Source organism: Leptopilina heterotoma, unplaced genomic scaffold, assembly GCF_015476425.1.
Source record: "Leptopilina heterotoma isolate Lh14 unplaced genomic scaffold, ASM1547642v1 Lhet_159, whole genome shotgun sequence".
Taxonomy (NCBI): domain Eukaryota; kingdom Metazoa; phylum Arthropoda; class Insecta; order Hymenoptera; family Figitidae; genus Leptopilina; species Leptopilina heterotoma.
The window spans coordinates 173,352-201,275 of NW_025110873.1; the positions used below are offsets into that span (position 1 = coordinate 173,352).

Genomic DNA, 27,924 nt, shown 5'->3' on the forward strand with positions numbered 1-27,924 from the left:
CCATTTCTAATTTTCAGAAGTGAAATTTAAATAATTGGCTACTGTGTTTTTACTTTATTCAGTATTTTATTAAATCATGGATTTACACAATGATTTTAAATTAAAAATACACCTCTAATTTCCATCAAAAAGAAAACAAAAATCTAGACCGATAAAAGGATATTTTGTAAAATGATACAAATTATTAATTAAAAGGAACATTTTAAAAATGTTAAATTAAATTTTCAATAAATTAAATCAAAGAAAAGATTTTAGCGGACAAATTGAAGAGAATTAAAATAAACGAATCATTTTTTTACATACAGAAAAAAGTTCATTTCCCCTTAGTTTCTGTTTCTTTTTTGTAAATCCATGTTGAATAAGGCTGGCACTTAAAAATTACAAAAGCCACACACTAGCTCTGTTAAAATAATTTTTTTAGTCCTAACTTTAACCTTTCCTGAGCTGGATTCACTTTGATTTTCAATTGTTGTATTAGATCGTAAATTTTAAGAGAAGGTCCAACTTTAAAACCGGTTAAATCTATAATTTGGTCCTTCGTCAAATTTAAAAGTGTCTTCCCATCTACTTTGCGTTTACTAAAGTTGTCACAATATGTTGCACAGTCATTGACACGAAGGAATTGAGCCACGTCGATTATATTCCATTCGGATGGTACTAATCCCTTGGCGTCGGAAGACTTTTGTAGACAATCCGCTAGCCTTGGAATGTATTTCTCGCTCACTGACGAAGTCTGCAAAAGAGGAATAATTCATTAAAAATCGTTTCTGATAGCGAATTACTAATTTCCAGTTTAGGTCAATTTGTTATCATTTATCAAACTGTCAATTGTTTACGAATTCCGATAATGTAAATAATTACGATAGGTGTAGTATAAACCAGTCACGTTTTGGAGATTGTCAGCATTGACAATATTGATTTACAGTCGAATTTTTGATGTAATCTTCAACTCTATAATTTAGGCTTCATGAAATGTGGTATCCTGGACCTCGCACTCGATAATTAATTTTAAAAAAGTAGCAAAAAGTATCTTTCAAACCAAAAAAAGTAGGAAATTTTATGAAAATAGTAGATATTGAAAATCATTGAATTGAGAAAAGTTGTTAAAGATAATTAAATTTTACATGAAAGAATTCAATTAATATTTTTGACAATAATTGAATGTCTGTGGTATTTTATAAAAATTTTTTGAAAATAATTTAATTCCTAAAAAGCATTTTTTATTATTTATGAAAATAATTGAATTCTTGCGAACGATTTAATTAAAATTTTTTAAAATAATTGAATTTCCAAGAGAAAAAAAGTAGTAGTAAATAGTAGGTTTTAGTATGAGTTTTAGATAAGTGCGAAGCCTAGATTTTTGATAACCTGTATTTATAATTTTATGAATGAATAAATAAATGGAAAATTAAGTTACTTACATTTACACACAAAGTTGCATTTCGATCCCTTGAAGGTGGGACGATTTGTAGATTACTCTGGGTCTCACTTAAGGCTCGACCTTGACAACTCGAAGGACTGGGAAGAGTTTGATCTGGACCAGCTGGCTCTTCAGCTGGCTCAGGCTCTCTACTCGCCTGCTCAGGTAGACTCTCCAACTCGTGATCTCTTTCTATTTTAATACCCTGAGCTGGTTCTAATTCTAATTCCTGTTTCCTCTCTCGATCTCTTTCACGCGTTGGATTAATACGTTCACTGTGTCTTGGAAGGAATTGCCTTCCGCAATGTAATTTTCCACTTCGCTTCATTTTTCGCTTAGATTTACGTTTAAGGCCTCTTGGTGATTTCACTAATCAAGGGAGCAATGTAAAGTATTAAATTATTCACAAGATAAAATATTCTTCAAGATTCGCTAATTAAGAATGAAGCGGAACTTAAAAATTAAGAAATGTTTTGAATACTTACCGGTAGGACTAGTGGTTTTATTGAGAACCCGTGGCCCTTCTAATTTATGATCGACAAGATCACACCATCCAACGGGATAAATATCAGGACTTTGGCAATCCAGCCATTGATCGTATTCATCCTCCCATCCATCAAAGTGCACCCTCAGTAGCCTCCCGATGACTCTAGTAATTGTAGCTACACAAACTAATCTAGGATCCATTAAATCAGCAGCCTCGAGTCTCATGCCCTCGATAAATCCATGTTGCGGTACATCCTAAAATTGATTTTAAAATTTAAATATAATATACAAAAAATAAATATTAATATTTACAAATAAGTACTAACGTGATTAAATAGATGCATCGGTGCAGGTACAGTATTAGTTTCAGTCAAATACGAATCCCAAGTAAAAGTCGTAGGATCATAACCCTTGGGCGGAGTTAGTGGCAAACCATGTTGAGCACAAAATCCAATTGGAAATATGCACGGTGATGAAGAATGATAACAAAACCAATCGGCACCACTTGCATCCTCATCATAACTATCAATGCGAATCATAATAAAATCCTTCCTCAATACTCGCATTATAGTTGCAGCGCAAATTGCCGAAAGATTAAGTGGATCTATAGCTTCAAGTTTCATTCCCTCTTGAAATTTATATCCAGGTATCATATGGTTCTTTGGCACAAAGAATATATCCTCTGTAGCGTCATCCTCGGAATTTTGCTTCTTTGACATTCGATCCAAATAGTCCGAATACGCGTCCAATGTTTGACCAATTTTTCTCGACCATCCAACTGGATGTATCAAAGGCGAATCCTCATGACACCAAAATCCATCGTCCTCAGGTGGTGAATCGTAATATCGCACGTGCAATCGTTTACCGACTATTTTCTGTATTGTTGCGACTTTCACTTGTGATATTCGATTCTTATCTACGACTTCCAACTGGAGTCCGCAACGGAAACGTGATTTCATACTGTCATTCACTTTATTATAGAAATCAGTGGGTAGAGTTCGGGCTCCTGTTAATCTTCTCTTGAGAAAGTCCTTCCAGTCCTTGTACTTATTGGCTATTGCTAAAAAAAAAATATAGAAATTTATATAAATATTTCTCTAGAAATTATTTTACATCATTTTTAGATAATGCAGTAGAATTTAGACAAAATTTGATTTTAAGTAAATTTACTCACTGTTTGGAGGAATCAGAGGTTTGCCGATTGTGGCACACCAACCGACAGGGTGAATATCATTCGAACAGAGCGAAACCCAAAAATCCTTTTCAGCATTGTGACCGAAACCTTCATATCTTAAGAGTGCTCTGTATCCGGAAATACGAAGAACCGTTGCAACCCAGAAGGAATCGGGAAAAGCTTCACAAACCTCATCACAATCTGTATTCTCAACCTCTACTTTCATTCCCACTGTTATGTCGTCCCATATTTCTGATATTGGCGCCTAAAATTTATTCCTCGTGTTATTTTTACAACAATTTTTAATCTTTAAGTCTAAATTTTTAGCCAAAAACTTTAGTCAAAGTAAACAAACTATGAGCCATATTTTGAAACATTGGTCAACAACTAAAACGCTATAGCATATAACCGTTTCCCATACTACAAAATAATGTGTATCACTGCTAAAATCTAGCAAACCATGGCCAAAGACAAAAATACTTTTAGTATACAAAGTTTACAAATTTTCAACTATGGCTAAAATCTAGAAATTCATGAAAAAAAAATTTATCAGATGATTTCAATGTAACGCATTTTTGAAATTTAACTATTTCTAAAAATGACAAAAGTAATTCTTTCAAATTTCAATCATTATTTTGTTGAAATTTATAAATAAAATTATTCAAAACTTTAATCATTCTATTTTATTAAATTCTAAATCAATTCTTATTAGAAAGTTCTACGAGAATGAAATTATTTAAACAATAAATAATTTATCTGAATAATTAAATATTTCTTAAATTTGAATTCTTATAAAGAACTCTAACAACATTTTTTAAAATAAATGAATTTTTACGAAGAATTGCATTAAAATTTTTGATAATATTTAAATTCATTCAAGAAATGTAATGTATTTAAAAATAAATTATTTCTTTCGAATAATTTTATTGAAATATTTGAAAATAATTGAATTCCTGTCAAAAATTCTAATATTTTTGTAAATAATTGAATTCTTCCAAATAATTTTAAAAAAACATTTTTTTAAATAATTGATTTTGTCGAGTAATTGAAATTAAATTTTTAAGCATAGATAATTACAATTTTCGAGCAATTCCTGTAAAATTGTATTAAAACTAATTGAAATACTGCGATGATTTTATTATTTATGAAAATAATTGAATAGTTACTAATTTTATTATAACTTTAAATAATAATTGAATTCCTGAAAAGAATTTTATTATTTATAAATATAATTGAATTATTGCGAAAAATGTTATCAAAAATGTTTAAAAAGAATTGATTGTGAAAAAGTTTGTTATTTTTAAAAAGAATTGAATTCTTCATAAGAATTTTATAAACATCGTTTTAAATAACTAAGTTTTTAGAAACATAATAAATATTATGAATATTTTATATTAAATCTATTTAAATAATTGATTTTTTCGAAAAATATTAGAAAAATTCTGTTTTAAATAATTGAATTCCTGTGAAAATTTTTTTTTTCATATAAATAATTCAATGTTTGCGAAGAATTTTATAAACATTTTTTTTAAATTATTCAATTCTTTTGTGAAATTTTTTCATTAAAATAGTAGATATTAAAAATCATGTGAATTACGAAAAATTTGTGAAAATAATTGAATCATTTTAAAGAATTTTATTAAAATTTTTTGAATTTTTTCCAATTACTTTATTAAAATTTTTTTAAATAATTTTTTTGTTCCAACTGTTAAATTTAATGATAGTGTAAATTCTCAAACATAGATAAAAGCAGCTTTTAGTGTAACTAATAATATAAGTATCAAAATAAGTAAAAAAAAGTAGTAAATAGTATATTTTGACTTTGGTTAAAAACTAGCTAACCATTGCCAATGAAAAACTAGTTTAAATCTGAAAATTTCTATATTTTGAATATGGTCACAATTTAAAAAAACCATGAAAAACGAAAAAATAGTTTAAAACCTTAAAATTTTTATATTTTGACTATACCTAGATTCTTTGGTCCCAAACTATTTTTGCCTTTGGCCAAAGTTTGCTAGATTTTTGAATTGGTCAAAATATAAAAGGTTTTAGGTACATGGCCATGAGCAATAGTGTATTAGTTGTTGACCATAGTTTCAAAGTATGGCTCAAAGTTTAATTACTTTTGTTAAAGTCATTGGTAATAGTTTGCTAGAATTTGCTATTTTTGTTTTTCGACACTTGTAAAGGATTTATTGTAAATAAATTTTTGGAATACATACGTGTTTAAAGCAAGAAACAGGGGCGGCACAAAATCCGTGTTCTATTAATTGTGGTGTCCAATCGTAAGAGCCTTCCATTTCTGCAGTTCTTTTTCTCCGGACAGGCAAATCTTCTGGCATCACTGGTTCGGATTTTATTACATCCTTATCCTTTTTCTCCGGTTCCCTTCTTTCTACTTCAACTTGTTTAGATATCATCTGAAAATAGCAGCAACTATTGTATACCATATTCTAAATATTATGTATCTTTACTGTACAAAAAAGTAAAAGAAAACTCACTACTTCTTCTTCTGATTTTGTTGCTTCAGGCGATGGTGGAGTGACGATTATTTGACTTTCAATAAGATGCGACGGACTGTATGTAGAATCTGCAGCGGGGGCTGTGTGTTCTGAAGATCGTGCACAAGCTCGACTACAAAATCGACGTTCCTTAGTGTAAAAGGCATGTTTTACTCCAATGGCACCACATTTCTCGCAAACGGCTAAAAGAAACCAAATGGTTACAAACACTTCTAATCATTATTGTTAATTCAAAATTTCAAAAAGAGAAAAATCTTACCAATTCCGTCCTTGCGAATTGGTATAAAGTTGAGATCAGTATGAGGCTGATAGGCTATTGGTGTTTTAAGAACAAGACCAGGATGCTTTATGGGTTTGATCTTACGATTCCGATTGTCCTGCGTCTGTGTCGCTGCATTATTTACAACCTGTTCACGATCCTCCTCTGTCATGTAATCTTCCAAAGTCAAGTACTCAGTCATTTCATTACTTTCCGTTTGTGGATCATATTCCTGAAATAGAGGGTAACACTTAGGAGAGAGTTAGTTATTAATAAAATGTTGTTGGAGAAAGTCTTAACTAAATAAAATTTAATGATGAACCATGAATTGTAAAATCAGTGTTTCATCATTATTGATAATTATGCTTATGTAACTTACGTGATGCATTTCCTGAACGTCAACAGCTTCCATCGCCTCATCAGGTTCAGAACACTCGCCATGATATTGTTGCGGTAAATAACGAACCATCGTCGTTGGTTGCATCTGATGATGATGATGATTTCTAAGATCTTCGAACGAATGGGAACCGTGTTGAAAGAAAGGACTTTCTGCATGACGAGGATCCAACATTAATTCGTGTGTCGGTTCCCCATGTACCATCATGTCTCCCATCCACACCATCCCTAATTCTGGTATACCAGGGATGGTGGCCGCATAAACTGTTGTTAAAAATATACAATGTTTCATTGAATCAAGACTGGAAATATGAAACTAAGAATTTAAGATTTATTTATCCTACTTTCTACCCGAATCTAAAATTATCAATTCGGTTTGTTTTAGAAATGTTTACAGAATCCGAACATACCTTTCAAATGTTTTTAAAGGCAATAAGTATTTTTGCAATATGACCAAATTCTTAAAGCAAACTAAATTTAAAAAAGTACTTTCTAATACTTCTGTTTAATACAGTAAAAAAAAAATAATACAAATACAATAAAAATCTGCATTTATTAAATAACAAATATCATTAGCAGAAATGTTTTGTCATTCTATAAGTGAATTTCAGTAAATGTCAGACCATGTCAGTAATCGATTTTCATTAAAATGGTAAAATTCCTAACAAATTAGAATTCAATAAAAAAGTGAAATAAAATTAAAAATTCAAGAGTAATCGACATTGCCATGATTGAGTTATGCACATGAAACCGACGCCAGGCATCTAAGGTACTGAGTTTATTTAACCTTTTTTTTTATCCCTTCTTCTCTCCTAACTACTACTACTTATAAATAAGCAACTATTTACCAAATATAATTATTTTTTTGGAATTATGAAACCATTGATAAATATAGAAAGAATTTTTAAATGATGAATGACGAAAAGGAAAAATAAAAATAATGTATGTACGAACCATTGGGAGCCTGCATATCCATGACAAAGAGTTCCCCTATAAGTTTACTAAATGCGTTCAGCAGATATTACCGTAAACTATATTTTTCACGACTCGGATGTTCCATCTCGATTAACAAAATGAGCATTATTAGTAAAAATATACACAATTCTTGTACTTGCTCGCATACATTTCCACAAAAAAATCACGTAAAAAACATAATTTTTCTCGACATCACCTAACAATAGGGCAAAACATCGGCGGCAGGATGTTCTTTTTCGCTTTACCCCCACCCCATCTATAATTATTTGTTAGTCTGCTTAAACCAAGAATGTGTATTTCTACATAGAGGTACAATTGATTTAGACACTTTGGAAACTAGTGTGGTGGGGGGAATTGAACCACTGACGCGAGGTCTGTTTCTTAAAATGGCCAACAGCCAGAGCGCTACAGTCGTATAGTTTACCCGATTTTTTAAGGCCATGTGAGAGAAAAATTTACTTATTTATTATTATTTATTTACTTATTTTGCGATTTTGAAAAAACTGAAGTACTTTCTTCCCGATATTTTACCTAATTTTCAAAAATTGTGTTAAATAAAAATCCCGCTGGTTCAAAATTAGAATAAATAAGATTTCGGTTAAATAAACATTCGGATAATTAAATATTCAGTTAAATAAAAATTAGATTAAATAAAATTTCGGTTAAATAAACATTCGGCTAATTAAAAAATCAGTTAAATGAAAATTAGATTAAATAAAATTTCGGTTAAATAAACATTCAGCTAATTAAAAATTCAGTTAAATAAAAATTAGAATTAATAAAATTTCGGTTAAATAAGCATTCGGCTATTTCAAAATTCAGTTAAATAAAAATTTTATTTTAATGTTTAATTTTTAATAATATTTCAACATTTCTTTTATTATTAGAATCTGATAAATAGCTTTGTTGCAATATATTTGCAAAACTTGATTAAAATACGTATTATGCAAAGAATTGCAACAAAGCTATTTATCAGATTCTAATAATAAAAGAAATGTTAAAATAATATTTAATATTTATAATAATATTTATATATTAATATTTAAATAATATTTATGGGGTATATTTATTTGGAAATCTCGATTTATTATGTTTCAGATGATTCAACGATAAGCTATGCTGTGCTAGTTTTTTCTAACATCATTTTTGATAATTTAAAAATCTTTTCTCTGTTGATGGAAAATAAATTGTTTTTTTAAAAAATTTCAATTTTTGAGTCATTTTTAATATTTCTTTGTTATCCCTTAATTTTTCCTTAAATATTTCTTGTTTAATAATTAATTAATTAATTAATTAATTTTCTTTATAGAATTGTAAGTTTTCATATATCCTTCCAAAAATATTATGTTTTTAGCAAAAAAATGTCCGCGTGGACAGTTAAGGGGAGGGGGAGTCAAAAATTGATAAAAAAATTATCCACATGGTATATGGTCGACCATTGTTGTTATATTATTGTTTTTATTATTATTATTATTATTATTATTATTATTACCTGTTATTATTACCTATTATTATTATAATTGTTATTTAAGCAAATTTTTAAAAATATAATGTGCAGGTACGTATATATTATTATTTAATGTTAAACTTATGTATATCTAATAATAATAATAATGTTATGTATCACTTTAAGTATTTCATAAATAATCAATCGGGAAAAATTTAAAATTTAAAAATCAGACAACAATATCATTATTATTAAAAATTTTAAATATTATAATATTTGAAGAATGTAAAGACGTAAGAATACATAAGTTACGTATGTTTGGTTACTTGTCCAGATTGACCCCTGTTTTTATATTCGTATCAAATTCGTATACATACCCAACTCTAGAGTTAAGATTTCTCATCGTTGATTGGTGCTTATCATAAGAAATTCGAGTTATTTCATTGGCTACATTTAAATGAACCATTCTTCCTATTGGCTTAGAATTTTCTAATAAAATCTTTAGCAATGAAATCCCTTTTGGGAAGAGCATATGCTCCCTTGGTGGTGGTAAAAATTTTTTGGAGCCCGATTAATATCGTGGTGTGAATATTTTTGGGGAACATTCATATTTAAGTTCTATTGCGCTACGATTGTCAAATAATGTTTTCAAAAGTGGCTGGTCCTCAATGAAAACGTGAAATTGACATCGTTTAGCGAGCATTTCGAATGTTTCTATCTAGTCATTTTTGTATAATATTTTCGAGAGATTTGTGTATATTCAACTTGTGCAAAAAAAAGAATCAGTCAACCCAATATTTAATTTGACTGATTTTTGTGATCCAGTCACCGAAAACTTCCATCATTCCGCCAATAACCGAGTTCCTGCCCGCAGGGTGGCAATTATTTGATAAGGTAAGTGAAATTGTAAATAATTATTTTTTTTTCTAACTTTATATGAATGGTCATTATGTTAGGCTAGTAATATTATATTTATACCTTTTTTTTGTACATGTGGTTTAAAGTATGTAAATCGTTGAATAAAATTATCTTGTGGATTAAATTTTAATTTGCCGCAATCATTGCATTAATTTAATGATTTTTCAATCATTTGAAAACGTTATTCGTATTTTCTTGTTCTCAAGGCTATTTTTTTCTAGAAAACTGGATAATATACGTATATTCCAAAGTTATTTTAAAAAGGAAGTCATTCTAAATACTAACTTTAATGTATAATTTTCTATAGAGGAAATTAGGTATAAAAGAAACAAAATATCGAAAGGTGATAAGCGTTAACTATTGTGATAGTTTGACTCTAATGATTCTAAACATTTACTATTATTATTGATTGTTGATATAAATACAATTTCAAAGAAATAAAATATTTACTTTTTCGATGAGTAAATTTTATTTCAGTAATAAACTGTTTCTTTTCAATCGTTAAGTTTGATTTTAAATTTAAACTCATATCTTTTCAATTACATAGTCAATTAGTTTCAATTCTCAGAAGTGAATTTTGAAACATGTTCATTTGCAAAATTCAAAATGGCGGACTGAAAATATTTAAAAATTAAAAAAAAACTTAACGAGAATTTTTATATTTGGTATATTAAAAGAAATTTAACTTTATATTTTTACACCAAATTGCACTTTGATAAATTTGATAATAATGTTCTCATTAGTTCTTGAATTACAAATTTGAAACATTCAACAAAGCAATGTGAGATTAAAATATAATGGGTCAAACTGTAATGTTATATTATAAAGAAGTTTAATGATAAATTTTTAAATTATTATCAATTAAATATTGCATCATATTTTGTTAGTTGAGTTTTATTAAAAATTCATGACTCATCAAGAATATTACTTCCTTAAATACATATATATGGTTAATTTAAATTTTGTAGATAAAATATTAATAATATTCAATTTGAAATAATGTTTAATTCACCGCACAATTCTATAAGACTATGAACTAAAGAGATACAATTTAATTAAAAAATTGGGATGAAAATTGTTAGTATGTGTTTTAATTAAAAATTGATCGCAGCCACTTGACAAATCTGGAACACTCTCATGATTATCTTAATCATTTCATTCATGCGTCTTGGAATTGTTTCTTATCATAAATACCTTGTGAATATTTCCACTTATCTGATATTCACTTAAAGGACAGTATTTTGTATCCTCAAATTTTTTTTTTTTGATATTTCGATTATTAGGATTAAGGGTGGATGGAAGGATTGTTGAATTTGAGATGTAAGATTGCAAAATATTGCAAAGTTTCTTGGAATATTCGGACTTGATTTTTTGTTTTTAATTTTTTGTGTTTTTCTAACAATAAATGTGGGTGTTCGTTTGAACAATGTTTAATTGATAAGGCACATGACCAACGCTTGTCATGTTTTATTATTGAAAGCTGAGATAATAATCTATACTTTGGATCGTATGTGAACAACTTTCACAAAACATAGATCTTTTTTTTTTATCAAACAGATTCCTCAAGAACAGATATCTAAAGGAAAGCAGATGACTGAACAGACTTTAATAGAAATTTAATGTTACTGTTATTTAAAGAATTTTTGATAATTAACAAATGTAGAAAGAATATATAGAAGTACAGTCCGTAAATTACGTAAAGGTCCGTAAATTTGCTTCAAGTCCGTAAAATTTTAATGAAATTCTACGCAGAATTTAATTATTTTCATAAAATAATAAAAATTTCACAGGAATTCAATTATTTATAAATTTCTTCGCAATTATTTTTAAAACAATTTTAATCGAATTTCTTGGAAAATGTAATTATTTTTAAAAATTTTATTGAAAATCGTAGAAAGAATTGAAAATTATTAAATTTGTGAATAGGGAATAAAATATTATTAGCTAGATTTTGAATATTTAAACTCAATAAGATTCGTTATATAACAAATTTAATTTTCTAATTTAATTTCGATAACACAAGAAGTTAATTGTTTTCCCATATCTCGAGAGCTTTTAAAGCTCGACGACAATATTAATCGATTTCCATTTGATTGACCGGATTGGAACTTTATTTCCGGATCAAATGCTCTCCAGATGTCACTAATTTTGCATTTAATTTCCCCTCAGCTCAAAATTGAAATTTCTAAAATAATAGGGATAATTTATTTTCTCCAAAAAAAAATTGTTAATCATTTTTACTTCTGAGAAACAATGACAGGAGTAGGAAAAATAAAATAATTATAATATTATTTATTAACATAAATTTTAAATAAATATTTAAATAAATAATAAAAAAAATCAAAATAATAATAATAATAATAATTCTATTAATGTTTTATTTTTATTTAAATAATAATAATTTTATAAATTAAATTTAGTAGAGAAACAATCAGAATAAGTAAAAACTAAATTAATTAAAAAGTAAATAAAAAAATTAATGAAAAAGAAAAATAAATATGTCTTGAAAAAAATTCCTATACTAGAATGATTTATAAAATTATATTCTAAAAAAATGGTTTCATTAAAACTTGTCGAGTAAATTATAAATGAAAAATATTTCCAGGAATGTGTAAATAGTTCCAATTTGTTATTTAAAAAAAATCTTTTCATTACAAATGAGTTTTATATTCATACACTTTAGTAGAAGTAAAAAATTGTTATGTAACAGTTTTGAAAATAATTTTTTTTTTTTAAATTAAAGACAAACATTTTTAAATAGTTTTTAATAAAATAAACTAAATTTAAAAATAACTTATTCTAAGAGTGATTTTTGAAGCTAATATGTCTTTTATTATTATTAACTATTTATTTAAAAAGAAAAATAATAATAATAATAATAATAAGGGTCACTCAAATTGCTACCTTTTTACGTTTTTTACTTTAAATAAGTCGACAACCCCCAATTACTAAAATTATTATTTTTTACTAACGAAATATAGTAAATTAATAAATTATTATTTAAATTATTAAACATTTAGGTAGTAAATTATTAATAAAATTTATTTTTTTGTACATTTTCCCGAGGTCATAATATTATTTTATTAATAATTAATTTTATTTAATATCATTAATTTAATAACTTCAAAATAATTATTAATAATTTTTAATAATTATTAAAATAGTTAATTTTAAATTTATAAATTATTTAAACAATTTAGTTAAAAATAAAAAAATTTTTCAAATATTCGAAAAAATTGTTTCATAGAAAAATTAAGTTCAATTAAAATTAATTAATTGAAATGAATTATTTCATATAGGAAAAACAGATTCGTGGGGGTTAAAAATTTTTTTAAAAAAACTATTTTTTATAGGATATATTTTATAAAACAAACAAATTTTTTTTCTAAATTGTTTTCGGTTTTATGGTTAAAATTACTAAAATAAGAATGTGTATAAAAAATATTTCTGATGGGCAATTAGTTAATAAAAAAAAGAAAAAAAAATTTACAAACAATGTCCATTTTTTTCCTCAGTCCATGATTACAGGATAATTGTTTATAATATATTATCAATAAATTGCCGTTTATAAAGGAATAAATCACGCACGTTATCTACGTAAATTTTTCCGTAAAATTGATTGTCGCAATAAGATTTTTTTTTGTTAAATAAAGGCTTTTTTCAATTTTATAGCTATTTATATTTTTATACATTTTTTACAGCTTTTATAAGCAAATTTAAAAAAAATATTTTTTAATTAAAAAAAATTAAGTTAAACCAATTTTTTAAATTGTTTGAAGAGAAACAAAAATATTATTACTTAGGGGTCGTCCTCAAATTACGTAAGATTTTGAAGGGGTGGAGGGGGGTGTTGAGCTATTTCTTACAGTCAATAGAAAGATGGCGCTTTTCTTACGAGGGTTCGAGGGGGGGAAGGGTTAAAATTTCCAAAAAAAAAATTTATGGAATCAATTGGATTTATTTTTTGAAAGTGATTTTTTATTTGTTTATGATAAATTCTTAAATAAATTTTTAAAGTTCAGTTTAACTTATTGTGTGTGTATTTTTTTTTTAAATTTGTCACATAACCTGATACTTTTGTTCTGAAATATTCATTTATTAACATATTTATTGCTTTCTAAACTTTTTAAGTTTATGTAAAATTATTTTTGACTGCAATGCTAATTTTTGTTGATTAAAATGAAAAAAATAAAAAAAAGATTTTAATAAATGAAAATTTAAACAAATTTAAACAAAAAACGAGGAGTATAGTTTTTTTGGAATTATGAAAAATTAAAAAATAATACATCAAAGAACATTTTTATTTTTTTTTTTGTTAAAACTTTTATAAAAATTTATAAAAAGAAATTTTTTTTAATGATAACATGAAAAATCGCGTATTGCAGTGCAAAATCCAAGCGCCACTTGTATTTTCACGTTCGACGTTAATGTCGATAAAATATGACCTATTTAATATTAAAAGGATTAAAATATCTCAAATCAAAGAGGAAGAGATAGAGAAAAATTCTTAAAATCATATTTCATTTCGAAATAATTTGAAAACTCGTCGAATGAAATGATGTTTTCACATCAGACGATGCTTCAGTTTTTCATAAATGCTTTAATAACGATATCTCGACAAGAGACCAGAAATTCCACTTTAAACTGGCAACTGTTGGTTCTTTAATATTTACAAGGAATAAATCTGACGTAAATTATTTTTATTGTTTCAAAATTTCGTAGAAATTTACATATTTTTTTCATATACGTGGAATTTTATAGTTGAAAATTTTTATCTCGATGGCATTATTAATTAAGAGTACTATAACAACGGCAGTGCGTAAAAGAAATGAAAATATTTTGTGTTATTTTTTTTCTCTCTACAGGAAAACGATAATCAAGCACGTTTTGTTGAATGAATGTAAAAAAAAAAATTAAGTTTGAATATTGAAATTGTAATACATAACAAATGGTTTGTTTCAAGTCTTTTTAAATTTATGATTTTCTGCTTTTTGTATTATGTAAGAGGAAAAGATAATTTTTTTCGTTTCATTTCATTGAACTCAATATGGAACGAAAAGAATTAATAAAATTAGTATCTAATCTAATTTATAAAATAAATAATTCATTTTATTAATTTTCCTCTGCGAGCGAAGAACATTCTGGCCATCTATCGGACAGTTAGTCAAAAAGGCGCGAAATTAGAATTCAAATTCAAATTTAAATGACCTTCAAATTTAATGTTTTAAGAAGATTTTAACTAAATGTAAAATAAGGAAATAAATTTCGAGTCAATTAAAATTTGAATTTCGCGCTTTTATGAAATAAAAAAATACCTAAATTTTTTAAATTATTTATTTTCTCTAATAACTTGTATAAAAAATTGAAAACACTAACATTGTATATTAAAAACGTAAGAATAAATTGTTTGATAAGTTCACTAATATTTTAGAATAAATTTGAATTTAATATTTAAAAAAAATTTATGCCCGCGTAAAACGAAATAATAAATAGAAACAATTTATGTAGAGGAATCGAGAAAAATGTCATTTGAAAAAAAAAAAATTATCAAAATGAATATATTTCAATTTTTTTTTCTCTCTCTTTACGTCAGAGGAGCAAGATTATTCGCTTGACATTATAAGAAAAACTTGTAGAATTTCAAATAAAACATTAAAAATCTTTAAACAGTACTTGAATGAATAATTAATTTACTAATTGAATAAATACTGTAAATTAGGAGTTTTAACATGATTTACGAATTTAATGATTAATGAGAATAAATGTTAATGCGGTGTTTTAATTTTTAATAAATATTTATATAGAATTATTTCACGTTTTTCGATAATAATAGGATAAACTATAATAAAAGGAAAAAAAAGATTTTTTTTTTCAAATCAAAAATAAAATTGTTTTTCTTCTTTTTTAAAAATATAATATAATTATATCAGTTTACAACATAATTGTATCCGTATAACTTTGTCATTTTTTTAAGAAATTATAAATTACGTGTACAATTGCGAACGAAGAGAACAATATAATTATAAGCTATAGTGTAAAATGTTGTATCAATAAATGGAAACTTCCAATGGAAAAAGAGGCACCGCTCAAAGAACAAAAGATTGATTTCATTGTAATTATTTCTTTAAGAATTCGACAGTGTAACAAAAAAATTTAATTTCCGAATAAAATAGCAATCAATAAGATTAAATTGTTTTTGTTTAATTGAAAGAAAAATAGTTTTTTCGAAAACAGAATTTTTTTTCATTCTTCTTTTGTTTCAAAATGTTACACTATAGTTTTACATTAAATTCAATAATTCATATTCAATTCTCGAAAATAAATAAACGAAATTATGTTTTAATCTTCTTCTTTTTGTTTCAAAATTTTTAATTAAATTCAATTCTTATTTAATTCTTGAAAATAAATAATAGACATTTTTTTCATTACTTTTTTTTGTTTTAAATTGTTAAATTAGATTTAATTCTTATTAAATTCTCGAAAATAAATAATAAACCATTTTTTTTAATCTTGTTTTTTTTTAAATTATTAGATTGGATTCAATTCTTATTGAATTTTTGAAAATAAATAATAGTAATTTTCTCAATCTTTTTATTTGCATCAAAATATTAAATTAGATTCGATTCTTATTCAATTCTCAAAAATAAGTGAAGGACATTATTTTTCAAATCTTCTTCGTTTGTTTCAAAAATTAATATTAAATTCAATTCTTATTCAATTCTCGGAAATAAATAATAAAAAATTTTTTCAATCGTTTTTTCTTTCAAATTTTTAAATTTTAGGATCAATTCTTATTCAGTTCTTAAAAATAAATAAACGAAATTTTTTTTCAATTTTCTTTTATTTCAATTCTTATTTAATTCTTAAAAATAAGTTATAATGAACCATTTTTTAAAACTTTTTTGTTTAAAATATTTAAATTAGATTCAATTCTTTTTCCATTTTCAAAAGTCAATAAACAATTATGTTTGAATATTCTTTTTTTGTTTCGAAATTAGATTCAATTCTTATTTAATTTTTGATATAAAATGGTTTCATTTTTCAAAATGAGGGAAAAATTGTTAAATTAAAAGAATAAATAGATTAAATTTAAAATTTGTTTTAATCGAACCGTGAGGAATTTAATTTTTGAAAACATTTTTTGACTTAAATTTGCATTTAGTTACAAAATGTTGAAAATGAAGTTTTTTGGCTTCACTAACATGAATTTAAAATTTAATTTGCTTTTTTAGTTCAAAAAATACGAAATTGAAATTCGACTACAATTTTTGTTCGGATTTTTTGTCTCATTTTTTGTTAATTTAGAAGAAAATTTTCCTATTTATGTGAAAATTTGAAACGACACTTTAAGGAAAATAAGAACTTTTTCCTTTAAATCAATTTTCCCTTTTTATTATTTAATTTCGAATAGAATTGAATTTTTTTTTTAATAAATTATACAGAATTGAAATTTTAACTTTATTTTTCAAATTGTCCAGAATTGAAATTTTAGTATTTTTATAAATTTTACAGAGTTGGAATTATTTTACAAAATTTACATTAGCTATAAAATAGTAACAATGATTTGAAAAAAAAATTTTTTTAATGAATTTTTTTTATCATCGAATAGGTACAAATATGCCTCGTGTTCTGATTAAAGAAAAAAAAAAGTAAACATCAAAGATGCATCAGCAAAAAGTAATAATGAAATAGAACAATCATATATATATAAAAAGTTGGAATTTCCTCAAGGAACAGTTCCGCTTTCTTAATTCTATTGTTGACATTTCGCGCGTCGTCATTTGTTTTTCATATCTTCTCACTGTTCTTTTCCACTAAAATGATTTTCTCATTTTTGCGACTAAACTGGTTTCGTCGGATAAGGCTAGAACCGTAGGTTAAAGAATGCCAGGATTATATCAAACCAATCAGATTCGATGCTTTAGTTTAAAAAAAAAATTGTCAGCTATCACAATCAACAAATGACGCTCGTGCGAATTTTTTTTTTTTTTTGTAAAATAAAACAGTTTTCCGTGTTAGAAAATTGGTAATTTTTGCTTCAAACTTGATTTTTTATTTTTATTCCTTAATTTTTTTTATTTTATAGTTTTAAGTAAGTAAGTAAGTCAGTAAGAAAGAAAGAAACTAAGTAGATAGGTTAGTTAGTAAGTATTAGTAAAACTAAGACTAAAAAAATAAAATTCCATTTTTAAAAATTCAAAAATAATAAAATTTATTAAAACAAGTAAATTTCGGAGGTATTTCAGTTTATTTTTTTAAAAATATTTTTGAAAACAAAAAAGAGGGTAAAATTTGTTTCTTTTATATTTAATATGTAAAATTGTAATACAATTTGTTTTTTTGCGCTTTTGTATTGTCGATAAAAATAAACAATAAAAATGACAAGAGTATTGCTTTATCATTTGCTGGGGGTAAAGATAATATTGTCATGAGATTGTTAATAGATTTATACAAGTGTATAAAAATCAGCGTAAGGGGCAAAATATCAGAATACCTACTCCTTCGGTTCACTAGATAAGACTCGTTCAGCAAAGTATAGACTTCGGGGCGAAAGAAAGTCGACTGATAATACTTATCACTCTCATATAAATAGTGCCTTAAATAGTTACTCGAAAGCAGAAGCGAGCAATCTTCGCGAGAATCAAGACCTCTCTTGATTATAAAATACCGAGTTTCTTTATTTTTTTTCCTCATTTTTATTTCGGTGTTCTTTTTTTTCAAAAAAAAAGTATTTTGTGTTTTTTTTTTGCTTTTTAATTTAAAAAAAATTATAATTTTTCTTATAAAGAGTTAAAAGAATAATTATTATTTGTCAAAAATTTTCCCAAAGCGGAAAAAGTGTTTCTGATAGTGTTGCATTTGTATGAGTGATAAAGACAGCACGAGAATTCCGTCCATTAATAAGGTACATTATTTTTCGTGATTTAATCATTGATTGAAAATTAATTTTTTGAAATTAATTTGAAAAAAGGAGATTTTCTGTTTTTTATATAAAAAAAAACGAATAATAAAAAATTCCCGAAATAAAACGAATTTGAGTCTAATACAGATTCTAATTCGTTTTATTTCGTGAATTAAACTTTGTACTGATTTTTCATAATTAAATTCGAATTTAAAAAAAAACTATCTATATTTTACGAAATTATTAATTTAAAAAAAAATTAGTTCACTACTATTAGAAATTAAATTTATTTATTTGAATCAAATAATTTTTATTTGAGTCAATTAACTGGTATTTACTTCAAATACTGAAATTATTGTTTCAAAAACAATTTATTTGATTAAAATACAATTTAATTGATAATAGACAAGTAATCGGATATTTGAATTAAAGAAAATTTCTTGACGTCTTTCTCTGTAAATTTTAATTCTTTAAAAATAACTGGATTGTGATAGTAAAACGTGAGTCACTGATTAAAATATTGATATTTTACTAACCAAATAATTAATAATGACTTATTTAATTATTTTCAAAATTTTATAAAATTCTATGCAGAAATTCAATTATGATAAAAAATTAAAAAAAAAAAATCCTCGTCAAAATTTCAATTATCTTTAGAAATAATAAAATTCTTTTCCGAAATTTAATTATTTTCAAAAATTTTAATAAAAAATTCTTGGAAAAATTTCAATTATTTACAAAGATTTTCTTCAATTCAGTGATTTTCAATATCTACTATTTTAATAAAATTTTTCAAAAGAATTTAATTATTTAAAAAAAAAAAAAAATGTTGATAAAATTCTAAGTAAACATAAAATTATTTTCATAAATAATGAAAATTTCACAGGAATTCTATTATTTACAAATTTTTTTTATAAATTTTTTCACAATAATTAAATTTCTTGCATAAGTAATATAAGTATTTACCAGAGATTTAATTATTTTCATGAATAATAAAACTCATAGCAGAATTTCAATTATTTTTAAAATAATTTAAATTGAATTTCTAGGAAAATGTATAATTATTCTTAAAAATTTTATTAAAATTCGTCAAAAGAATTGAAATCCTATAATTATTTATGAAAATAATTCAATTCTTAAAACGAATTTTATTACATTTTTATAAATAATTGAATTCATGTGAAATTTTTTATTACTTGTAAAAATAATTGAATTCTCGCGAAGGATTTTATTAAAATTTTTGTAAATAATTTAATTTTTTGTTGAAAAATTTTATGGAAATTTAAATTATTATAAGTTGCTGAATTTCATAAAGGTTTGAATTTAAAATTTTTTTAACATCTTAATTCCTATGGAATAATAATAATAATAATGATTAAATATTTATTTAACAAATAATTTATTGATGTTTTTAAATAATTTTACAATTATAAAAATTCGTAAATAAGTGTAATAGAACAGTTTAGTGTCTGTTTACTGTTAGTTAGTGTTAGTCAGTTTTTGTTTAGTGTTAGTTAGTATTAGTTTAGCGTCTATTTAGCGTTAGTGTTAGTTTAGTGTTAATCAGTGTTAGGTAGTGTTACTTAGTATTAGTGTTACTAATATTATTAACAAAATAAAAATAAAATAAAATTTATTTTATTTATTTATTTATTTATTATTATTTATTATTTATTTATTTTATTTATTTTATTTATTTTATTTATTTTATTTATTTTATTTATTTTATTTATTTTATTTTATTTATTTTATTTATTTTATTTATTTTATTTATTTTATTTATTTTATTTATTTTATTTATTTTATTTATTTTATTAAATAAACAAATTAAATTTCATCATTTACAAAAAAATGTCACATTGCTTTATTTGCTTGTACTTTTAGAGATGATGACTTTACTAATTTCCATTTATTACCGCAATGCAATTTAGTTTGTTAGTCAAGAGATTATTAATTCACTTGCATTGGCACCAGGCTGTCTGCACTCAACATTATCAGTGCAAATGTAATACAAATTGATAAGACACACAAGAAATTAACAGGTCTTGAGAATTGGGTTTAATTAAAAAGAAAAAAAATTGTATTTTTCCTTCAAGTTTTTTCTTTTCGCGAATGACGTTTTCATTGTATTGAATTATGATAATTTGGATGAGAATAAATTATAAACCATGGGGAATTATTTTTTGCTATAATTGTGAATTTTTTTAAATAATTGCAGGGTTCTATCTGCGATAGGCTGGTAGGCCAGTCTGTTGTAGGATCTTTGGTTAATAGCGACAACTGGAAGTTGTCTTTGGACGCAGAGCCTCCTTGGCTTTGCTAGCACCCCCAACTTATTCTTTGCTTTAGCTCGCCTCCCCACGACTTTCACAATTCTCATTGACAGCTGCCTCGTAAGTATTGTTTTTTTAAAAAATTATTTTCCAAACAGTTCATTTTTCATTAATTTTTCAATTCCTTTTGTTCCTTTTCTTTTCTTTTGTTCTTCATTTCTTTCTACTCTAAAATTTAAGGTTTTTTTCGATTTTTATTTTACTCTATTGAGCTTTTCGTTTTTATTTTTAAAAATACTTGTTTAACCCTTTGCCTTGTTTAACTCTTAATTCGTGTGGCTCATGAAAAGTAAAATAGTAAAATTTAAAATCGTCTATTTGGACCCCTGGTGGGGTAATATTGTAACAAAAATATTACCATATTACCCCAATAGTATTAATATTGGGGTAAGAAGGTAATATTTTTTTAACATTCCACGCATATTGTAACTATATTTTTGTTGTATTTGCAGATTGCTGACTAGCTTCTATAGAGTTTTATTTTAAGTAAGGAATCCTCAAAAGCGTTTTTATCATCATGAAGGTAACAAATTTAGATGAGCGCATTCATGTGCTGGACAATTCCTCAAATGTATTGAGCGTCATCAAGAGAATCGCCAACAGTGGCGTTCAGGAAGAAGCTTTCTACATTTTCGACGTTGGCGACATTGTTCGCAAACATCAAATCTGGAAGGAAAAATTGCCTCGTGTCGAACCCTATTATGCTGTCAAGTGTAACGATAATATCACTGTTTTAGAAGTTCTCGCTGCCCTCGGCACTGGCTTCGATTGTGCCTCTAAAGTACGTTTCTCTTTCTTCCCCAATTTATTTATTTTTTAATAAATTTTTTTATATAATGATTTGATTTTTAAATGATTTTAGACACTTCCAACTGTTAGAAATTTTTTTTCTTTTTGATAATAAAATACTTAAGGAGTCGTCCACCTTTTTTTTGGGGGGGGGGGATCTCTTCCTAATATATTTGTATATATTGAATTATGACAGTAGCCTTAAAATAATTGCAAATAATAAAATTTAAATTTGTTCTTTTTTTTAGGCTGAAATAAACAAAGTACTTAATATGGGTGTAAGTCCATCTAAAATAATTTTCGCTAATCCTGCAAAACCGGCTTCACATCTCCGTTACTCTTCTTCAGTTGGTGTCGATATTATGACTGTCGATAATGAAAGTGAATTACACAAGATCAAATATCTTCATCCTACAGCTAAGGTAAATTATTATACAATTATGCAGAGAGTATCTTTTACCATATTAAACATTTGAGTTTTATTTACAGTTATTTATCATACTTTAAAATCATCTTACATTGTATAGTTATAAATGAAGGATAATTGGAAAATTCATTAATTTTACAACAGACTTGACTAATTGTAAAATTTGTAATACAAACGAAGTAAAATTTGTATAGTAAATAGAAAGAAAATATCATTTTAATGATCCAGGGCTCAAACTAGGTCCGTAAATTTGCTTCAAGTCAGTAAAAGTCAGTTTTTTTTAAAAAAAGGTCCGTAAAGTACGTAATTTGATTTAAAAAGGACGAAAAGTTTGTAAATTGTACGATATAATTTTTGGATAATTTTAGAGAAATTACAAATGATTGTAGAAATTCAATTATTTTTAAAAGTAATAAAATTCTTTACACAACTTTAATTTTGTTCAAAAATTAAAAAAAAATTCTCGTTAAAATTTCAATTATTTTTAGAATCAATAAGATTCTTCTCCGAAATTCAATTATTTTTAAAAATTTTAATAAAATTCTTGTCAAAATTTCAATCCTTTCAAAATTCTTAAAATATTTTCTCAACTCTTTTCAATATCTACTATTTTAATAAAATTTTCCAAAAGAATTTAAATATTTTAAAAAAAATTTTTAAAAAATTCTACGCAAACATTTAATTATTTTTATAAAATAATAAAAATTTCACAGAAATTCAATTATATACAAATTATTTATAAATTTCTTCGCAATAATTCAAATATTTTCATAAATAAAATAAAATTTTTACAGGGATTCAATTACTTTCGTACATAATAAAATTCTTTTGAGGAACTCAATTAATTTGATAAATAATAAAACTCATTGTAGAATTTCAATTATTTTTAAAAAAATTTTAATCAAATTCCTCGAAAAATGTAATTATTCTTAAAATTTTTATTAAAATTCGTCAAAAGAATTTAATTATATAAAAATTTGGTGATAAAATTCTTTACGAGAATTGAATTTTAAGAAACATTGAATTATTCAATAAATTATTTATTTTTGTATTTAAATAATTAAATTATAGTAGTTTTTTAATGAAATTCTTTGTAATAATTCAATTTTTTTCAAAATAATTTTAATAAAATTCTTCGTAGAAATTTAATTAATTTAAAAAATTTGTCAAAATTCAATTATTTTTCAATGTCTACTTATTTCAATAAAATTTCACAAAAGAATTTAATTATATAAAAAGAAATTTGAATAAAATTCGTCTCAAGAATTCAATTATTTTCAAAAGTAATATAATTCTTCGCAAAAATCCAATTATGTTCAAAAATTTACAAAAATTCTCGTCAAAATTTGGAAAAATGAAATTATTTTTAAAAATTTTAATAAAATTCTTGGCAGAATTTCAATTATTTTTAATACAATTTTTATTAAATTTTTCGAAAAATGAAATTATTCTTAAAAATTTTAATAAAATTCATCAAATAAATTCAATTATTTAAAAATTTGTTGATAAAATTCTTAATGAAAATTAAATTTTAAGAAACATTGAATTATTCAATAAATTATTATTTTATTTTTGTATTTAAATAATTGAGGTTTTAAATTAAAATCTTTGAAAATTTGAATTTTTTATACTTTTAACTAATAATTCTGTAGAATTCTTTTTTTTGAAAAAGATTAATTTAATTTTTGTTGAAATTATTAAAATTTTTTATTTTCTAATATATATTTAATTGAAGAAGTATCTAATAATCGAAATTTCGTTAAATTGAATATTTACAAATATTTACATTTTTCGAAGAATTTACTTAAAATTGTATTTAAAATAATTGATTTAATTTTGCAGAAGTTTTTGTTAATAAAATTCTTTATGAGAATTGAATTTTAAGAAACATTGAATTATTCAATAAACTATTTATTTTTGTTTTTAAATAATTGAATCCTAGTAGAATTTTCTATAATAAAAATTATTGATTTAATAATGAATTTCAGTTAAAATTTTAACTCGAATTTTAGATAATAATTTTTTTTAATATTATTTAAAGTTTTTATTTTATTTTAGTTAAAAATTCTTGAAAATAATAATTGAATTGAAATGATGAAAATAATTTTGAAGAAGTACAATATTCTTATAAAATAATGATTTTACAAATTCTCCATTTTTAATTATTATAAAACATTTATGTAAAATGTTCTCTTATTTGACTCGGACTGTTTATATTTTTGTCAGTAATTGGTCTGTAATTTTTCATTTTTGGTCCTCAAAGTCTGTATTTTTAAATACTTTCGCTGATTCGAGCCCTATGATACTAATATATATTTATGACAATAATATTTACTTTCGAAAGGATAATCAATCTTTTAGTTCATTATTTTGATTATTTTTGAAAATTCTCTATTTGCGATCTCAATTATTGCTTCGATTTGCAATCTCAATAAATACCATAACACGGGGTTATTTCGCTCATTTTGCGGATAAATTCGCTCACCCATTTATCTGATTTTTAAATTCTAAAATAAAGTTCGATATTTTTAAAAGCATGGAAAAATTTTTAATTTTTTAATATAGAGATAAAAAAATTTAATTTAAAGCTAAGTTGAAGAAAATAAAACGGTGTACGAATTAAGCCCGTTTTACAGTAAATATAATTTAATAAAAAAAATTGTGCAATGCTTTTTAAAAATACGACTTTCAGTTATAGCTTTTATAAAATTTTATAAGCTAAGATAAGAATTGTAAGATACAAATTGTAGTGAAGAGTTAATAAAAAAAATTATTATAATTATTATTATTATTATAATTATTATTATTATAATAATTGTTATTATTATATTTATTAATATTATTATAATTATTATAATTATAAGCTAAGATACAAATTGTAGTGTAGAGTTCATAAAAAAAAAATTGTTATAATTGTATTTTCTTTTGGAATTTAGATCGTGATTCGTATTCGCTGCGATGCGGAGGTTGCTCTGTGTCCTTTGGGCATTAAATTTGGTTGCGACGCTACAACTGAAGCACCAAATCTTATTCGTACATCGCGTACATTGGGTCTGGATGTTGTAGGGGTTAGTTTTCACGTTGGCTCTGGTTGTCAGGATCCACCGGTTTATTTGCGTGCTATACGAATGGCTCGAGATCTTTTTGATTTTGCAAAGGAAGTTGGCTTTAAGCCCTACTTACTCGATATTGGCGGTGGATATCCAGGTGACAAGAATACCAGCATTGATAAGATGGCCGATACTATTAATCAAGGAATAGACGAATGCTTCAATAGTAAGTTTCTTTTTTTAATTTCTTTTTCTAGTTTATTTTTTTAATTTCTTTTTTAATTTCTTTTTTTAATTTCTTTTTTTAATTTCTTTATAGAAACTTTTTAACTTTCTTCAATTCTCAGCTTTCAGACTATTATATTACTTCAATGTTTTATTATGTTTCTTCAATTTTCAGTTTTCCGACTATTATATTTTAATAATATAATAGTCATAATCAAGTATAATTTAATGATATTTGGAGTTATTTTTTTTTCGCTCTGGATTGAATTGATTTGCATGTTGAATAATTTACAGCGGATGATGTGAAAATTATCGCCGAACCGGGACGTTTCTTCGTGGCATCTGCATTTACACTCGCAGTAAGTATTCACAGCAAACGCTCAGTTCGAGGAGACAAAACATGTCCTAATGTTACTACGCACAATATGTACTACATTAATGACGGTGTTTATGGATCATTTAATTGTTTGCTGTATGATCATCAAACCGTAAAACCATTGCCACTGAAGGTACGTTTGTTCGCCCTCTAGTCAATAAAATCTAATTTTATTGGAAATATTACTATAATTATTGGAAATATTAGTATAATGGAAATATTACCAAATATTAATGCATCAATATTTCATTTCACAGAATGGATCTGGAAAAATGATACCGTCAAGCATTTGGGGACCGACATGCGATGGTTTGGATCAAGTTGTCGAAAATGTTCTTCTTCACGAAATGGAACTTGGCGATTGGTTTATTTTTGAAAACATGGGTGCTTACACTCTGCCAGTGGCTTCAACTTTCAACGGATTTCCCGTTCCGAAAGTTCATATTATCGCTGAAAACCACATATGGTAAACTAAAATATATTTACTTTTAAATCTGTTTTATTATTAAATTTAATATTAAATAATAAAACAGACTTAATACTAACATTGTAATAATAAAGTATTAATTTATTAATTTAGTTTAATTAATTTAATTATCGAGATATTAATTTCGATAGATTTTTTAAATGAACCAACGTTTTTTTTTTTTTTTAATGAACAATAAAAATTTTCAGGCGTAGTTTAAAGAATAATTCACCAATAACTGAGGAGCATTTTGTAATGGGTAACGTGCCAGACAATCTGAATTATGGCCTCGACATTGGAGGAAGTGACATGGTAACATGGACAAATGCAAAAGTAGAGATTTCAGCAAATAATCTACTTATAGATTCTTCAAATTCTTCGAATTTCATTTATGATTACGTTGAAGTTGATCCATTGAAATAGCAGTTTGACTATATTTTTGATTTGACGAGCAACTTTGTTCTTTCCTTTTAATTTCTATTATTGACTATATATAAAATCAATTTCTAATGGATTCAAATTCTTCATTGCAGCAAAAGATAAAATTCCAATGAATGATAAAATTTTCCTATATTTAAAAAAGAGGACGTATTTATATGTTTTTTTTTTGCTCCAAATGTGTCTCGAATTTTATTTTAGATCAAATTTTTACAAAAAATACCTTAAAGGATAACTTTTATTTTCTCAAAAAAAAAAAAAAATCTTTCAAATATGAAGATACACGAAATCTTAGAATACTGTGGAAAACAAATTTTCAATTTATTTTAAATAAATAGCAGGCTTTTTAGTAAATTGTCAAGCATTAAAAAAATTTTAAAAACGTTTTTATTTAATTTTGGTAATAATTTTCAGATGTCTTGAAAGACCTTTTATTTTTTTCACTTAAAATTTTTCGATTAATAATTAGTAATTAGTAATGAAGATAATTTTTTCGGGGGGAGGGGGGGTTAAAGTACACAAATCAAAAAAAGAAACAAGTGAAGAAAATAAAAAATTTAATCGTTAAAAGAATCTTGTTAGAAATTTGACGAATTTTTTAAAATGCATGCCAATAGATAGAAATATGTATATTAATCGCACAATAGAATATTGGCTTTGTAATTTAATAACATTTGTTTTAACAAATTTATTTAAAATGAAAAATTATATATAAAAGATTAATTTTTAACGAAAGTTTTTTTCGATTAATTTTTTTTTTAAGAAACATGATTGTAAAGTATACGAGAAATATTTCAATGGTACTTGATTTTAAATGATTATAGGAGGAAAAAATATAAGTTTTTTGCTCGAGATAAAAAGAAAAGAAATGCACCTATAGTAATGTTTCTAAATTTCTAGTACAAAAAATGGTTCGACTCTGTAGAAGTACTAGGAAACCCTTAAGGCTTTGAGGCAGCTGTCATATGTAAAACAAAAAGATAATTAGATTTTTAGTCGTTAATTTTAAATTATTACCTTGATTGTATTATAAATAAAATAAAATAAAATAATTATGTATAAATATATATAAATATATATTTTGTAAATATTTATACATATTATAAATATATATAATTACATATATGTCTGCTATTACTGTTAATTATTAATTGTAATATTCGTGTAATGAACTGCATTATATCAATAAATTTGATCTTAAAATGTACGAGAAAGAGAAAATTTTCTTTTGAAAACCTTAAAAAGTGAAAAGTTATTTATATCAAAAATTATAAAATAAAATTTTTTTTAGTTAAATTTATTTAGAAACTATTTTTTTAAT

At 24.6% G+C, this 27,924-nt stretch overlaps 2 protein-coding genes across 4 annotated transcripts; one reads left to right on the top strand and one right to left on the bottom strand.

Moving 5' to 3' along the window:
* Nucleotides 1-221: 221 nt before the first annotated feature.
* LOC122498753 (polycomb protein Sfmbt-like) lies at nt 222-7,495 on the bottom strand. Of its 2 annotated transcripts, none has more exons than XM_043606657.1 (10): nt 7,212-7,495; nt 6,241-6,521; nt 5,862-6,093; nt 5,582-5,784; nt 5,303-5,500; nt 3,081-3,345; nt 2,233-2,966; nt 1,906-2,161; nt 1,422-1,789; nt 222-733 (listed from the first exon to the last, which is right to left on the bottom strand). In XM_043606657.1, exons 1-10 carry the CDS (start codon nt 7,231-7,233, stop codon nt 404-406), a joined length of 2,889 nt encoding a protein of 962 aa, XP_043462592.1. In that variant the 5' UTR covers nt 7,234-7,495; the 3' UTR covers nt 222-403. The 2 variants fall into 2 exon arrangements, with proteins under 2 accessions (XP_043462592.1, XP_043462591.1); XM_043606656.1 differs by having other exon boundaries at nt 5,862-6,111.
* A 1,738-nt stretch (nt 7,496-9,233) lies between these two features.
* On the top strand, nt 9,234-27,810 carry LOC122498755 (ornithine decarboxylase-like). Of its 2 annotated transcripts, none has more exons than XM_043606659.1 (8): nt 9,234-9,573; nt 20,718-20,892; nt 21,285-21,613; nt 21,870-22,043; nt 24,985-25,324; nt 25,618-25,832; nt 25,957-26,165; nt 26,375-27,810. In XM_043606659.1, exons 3-8 carry the CDS (start codon nt 21,350-21,352, stop codon nt 26,586-26,588), a joined length of 1,416 nt encoding a protein of 471 aa, XP_043462594.1. In that variant the 5' UTR covers nt 9,234-9,573; nt 20,718-20,892; nt 21,285-21,349; the 3' UTR covers nt 26,589-27,810. The 2 variants fall into 2 exon arrangements, with proteins under 2 accessions (XP_043462594.1, XP_043462596.1); XM_043606661.1 differs by lacking the exon at nt 9,234-9,573 and adding an exon at nt 18,227-18,502.
* The last annotated feature ends 114 nt before the right edge of the window (nt 27,811-27,924 follow it).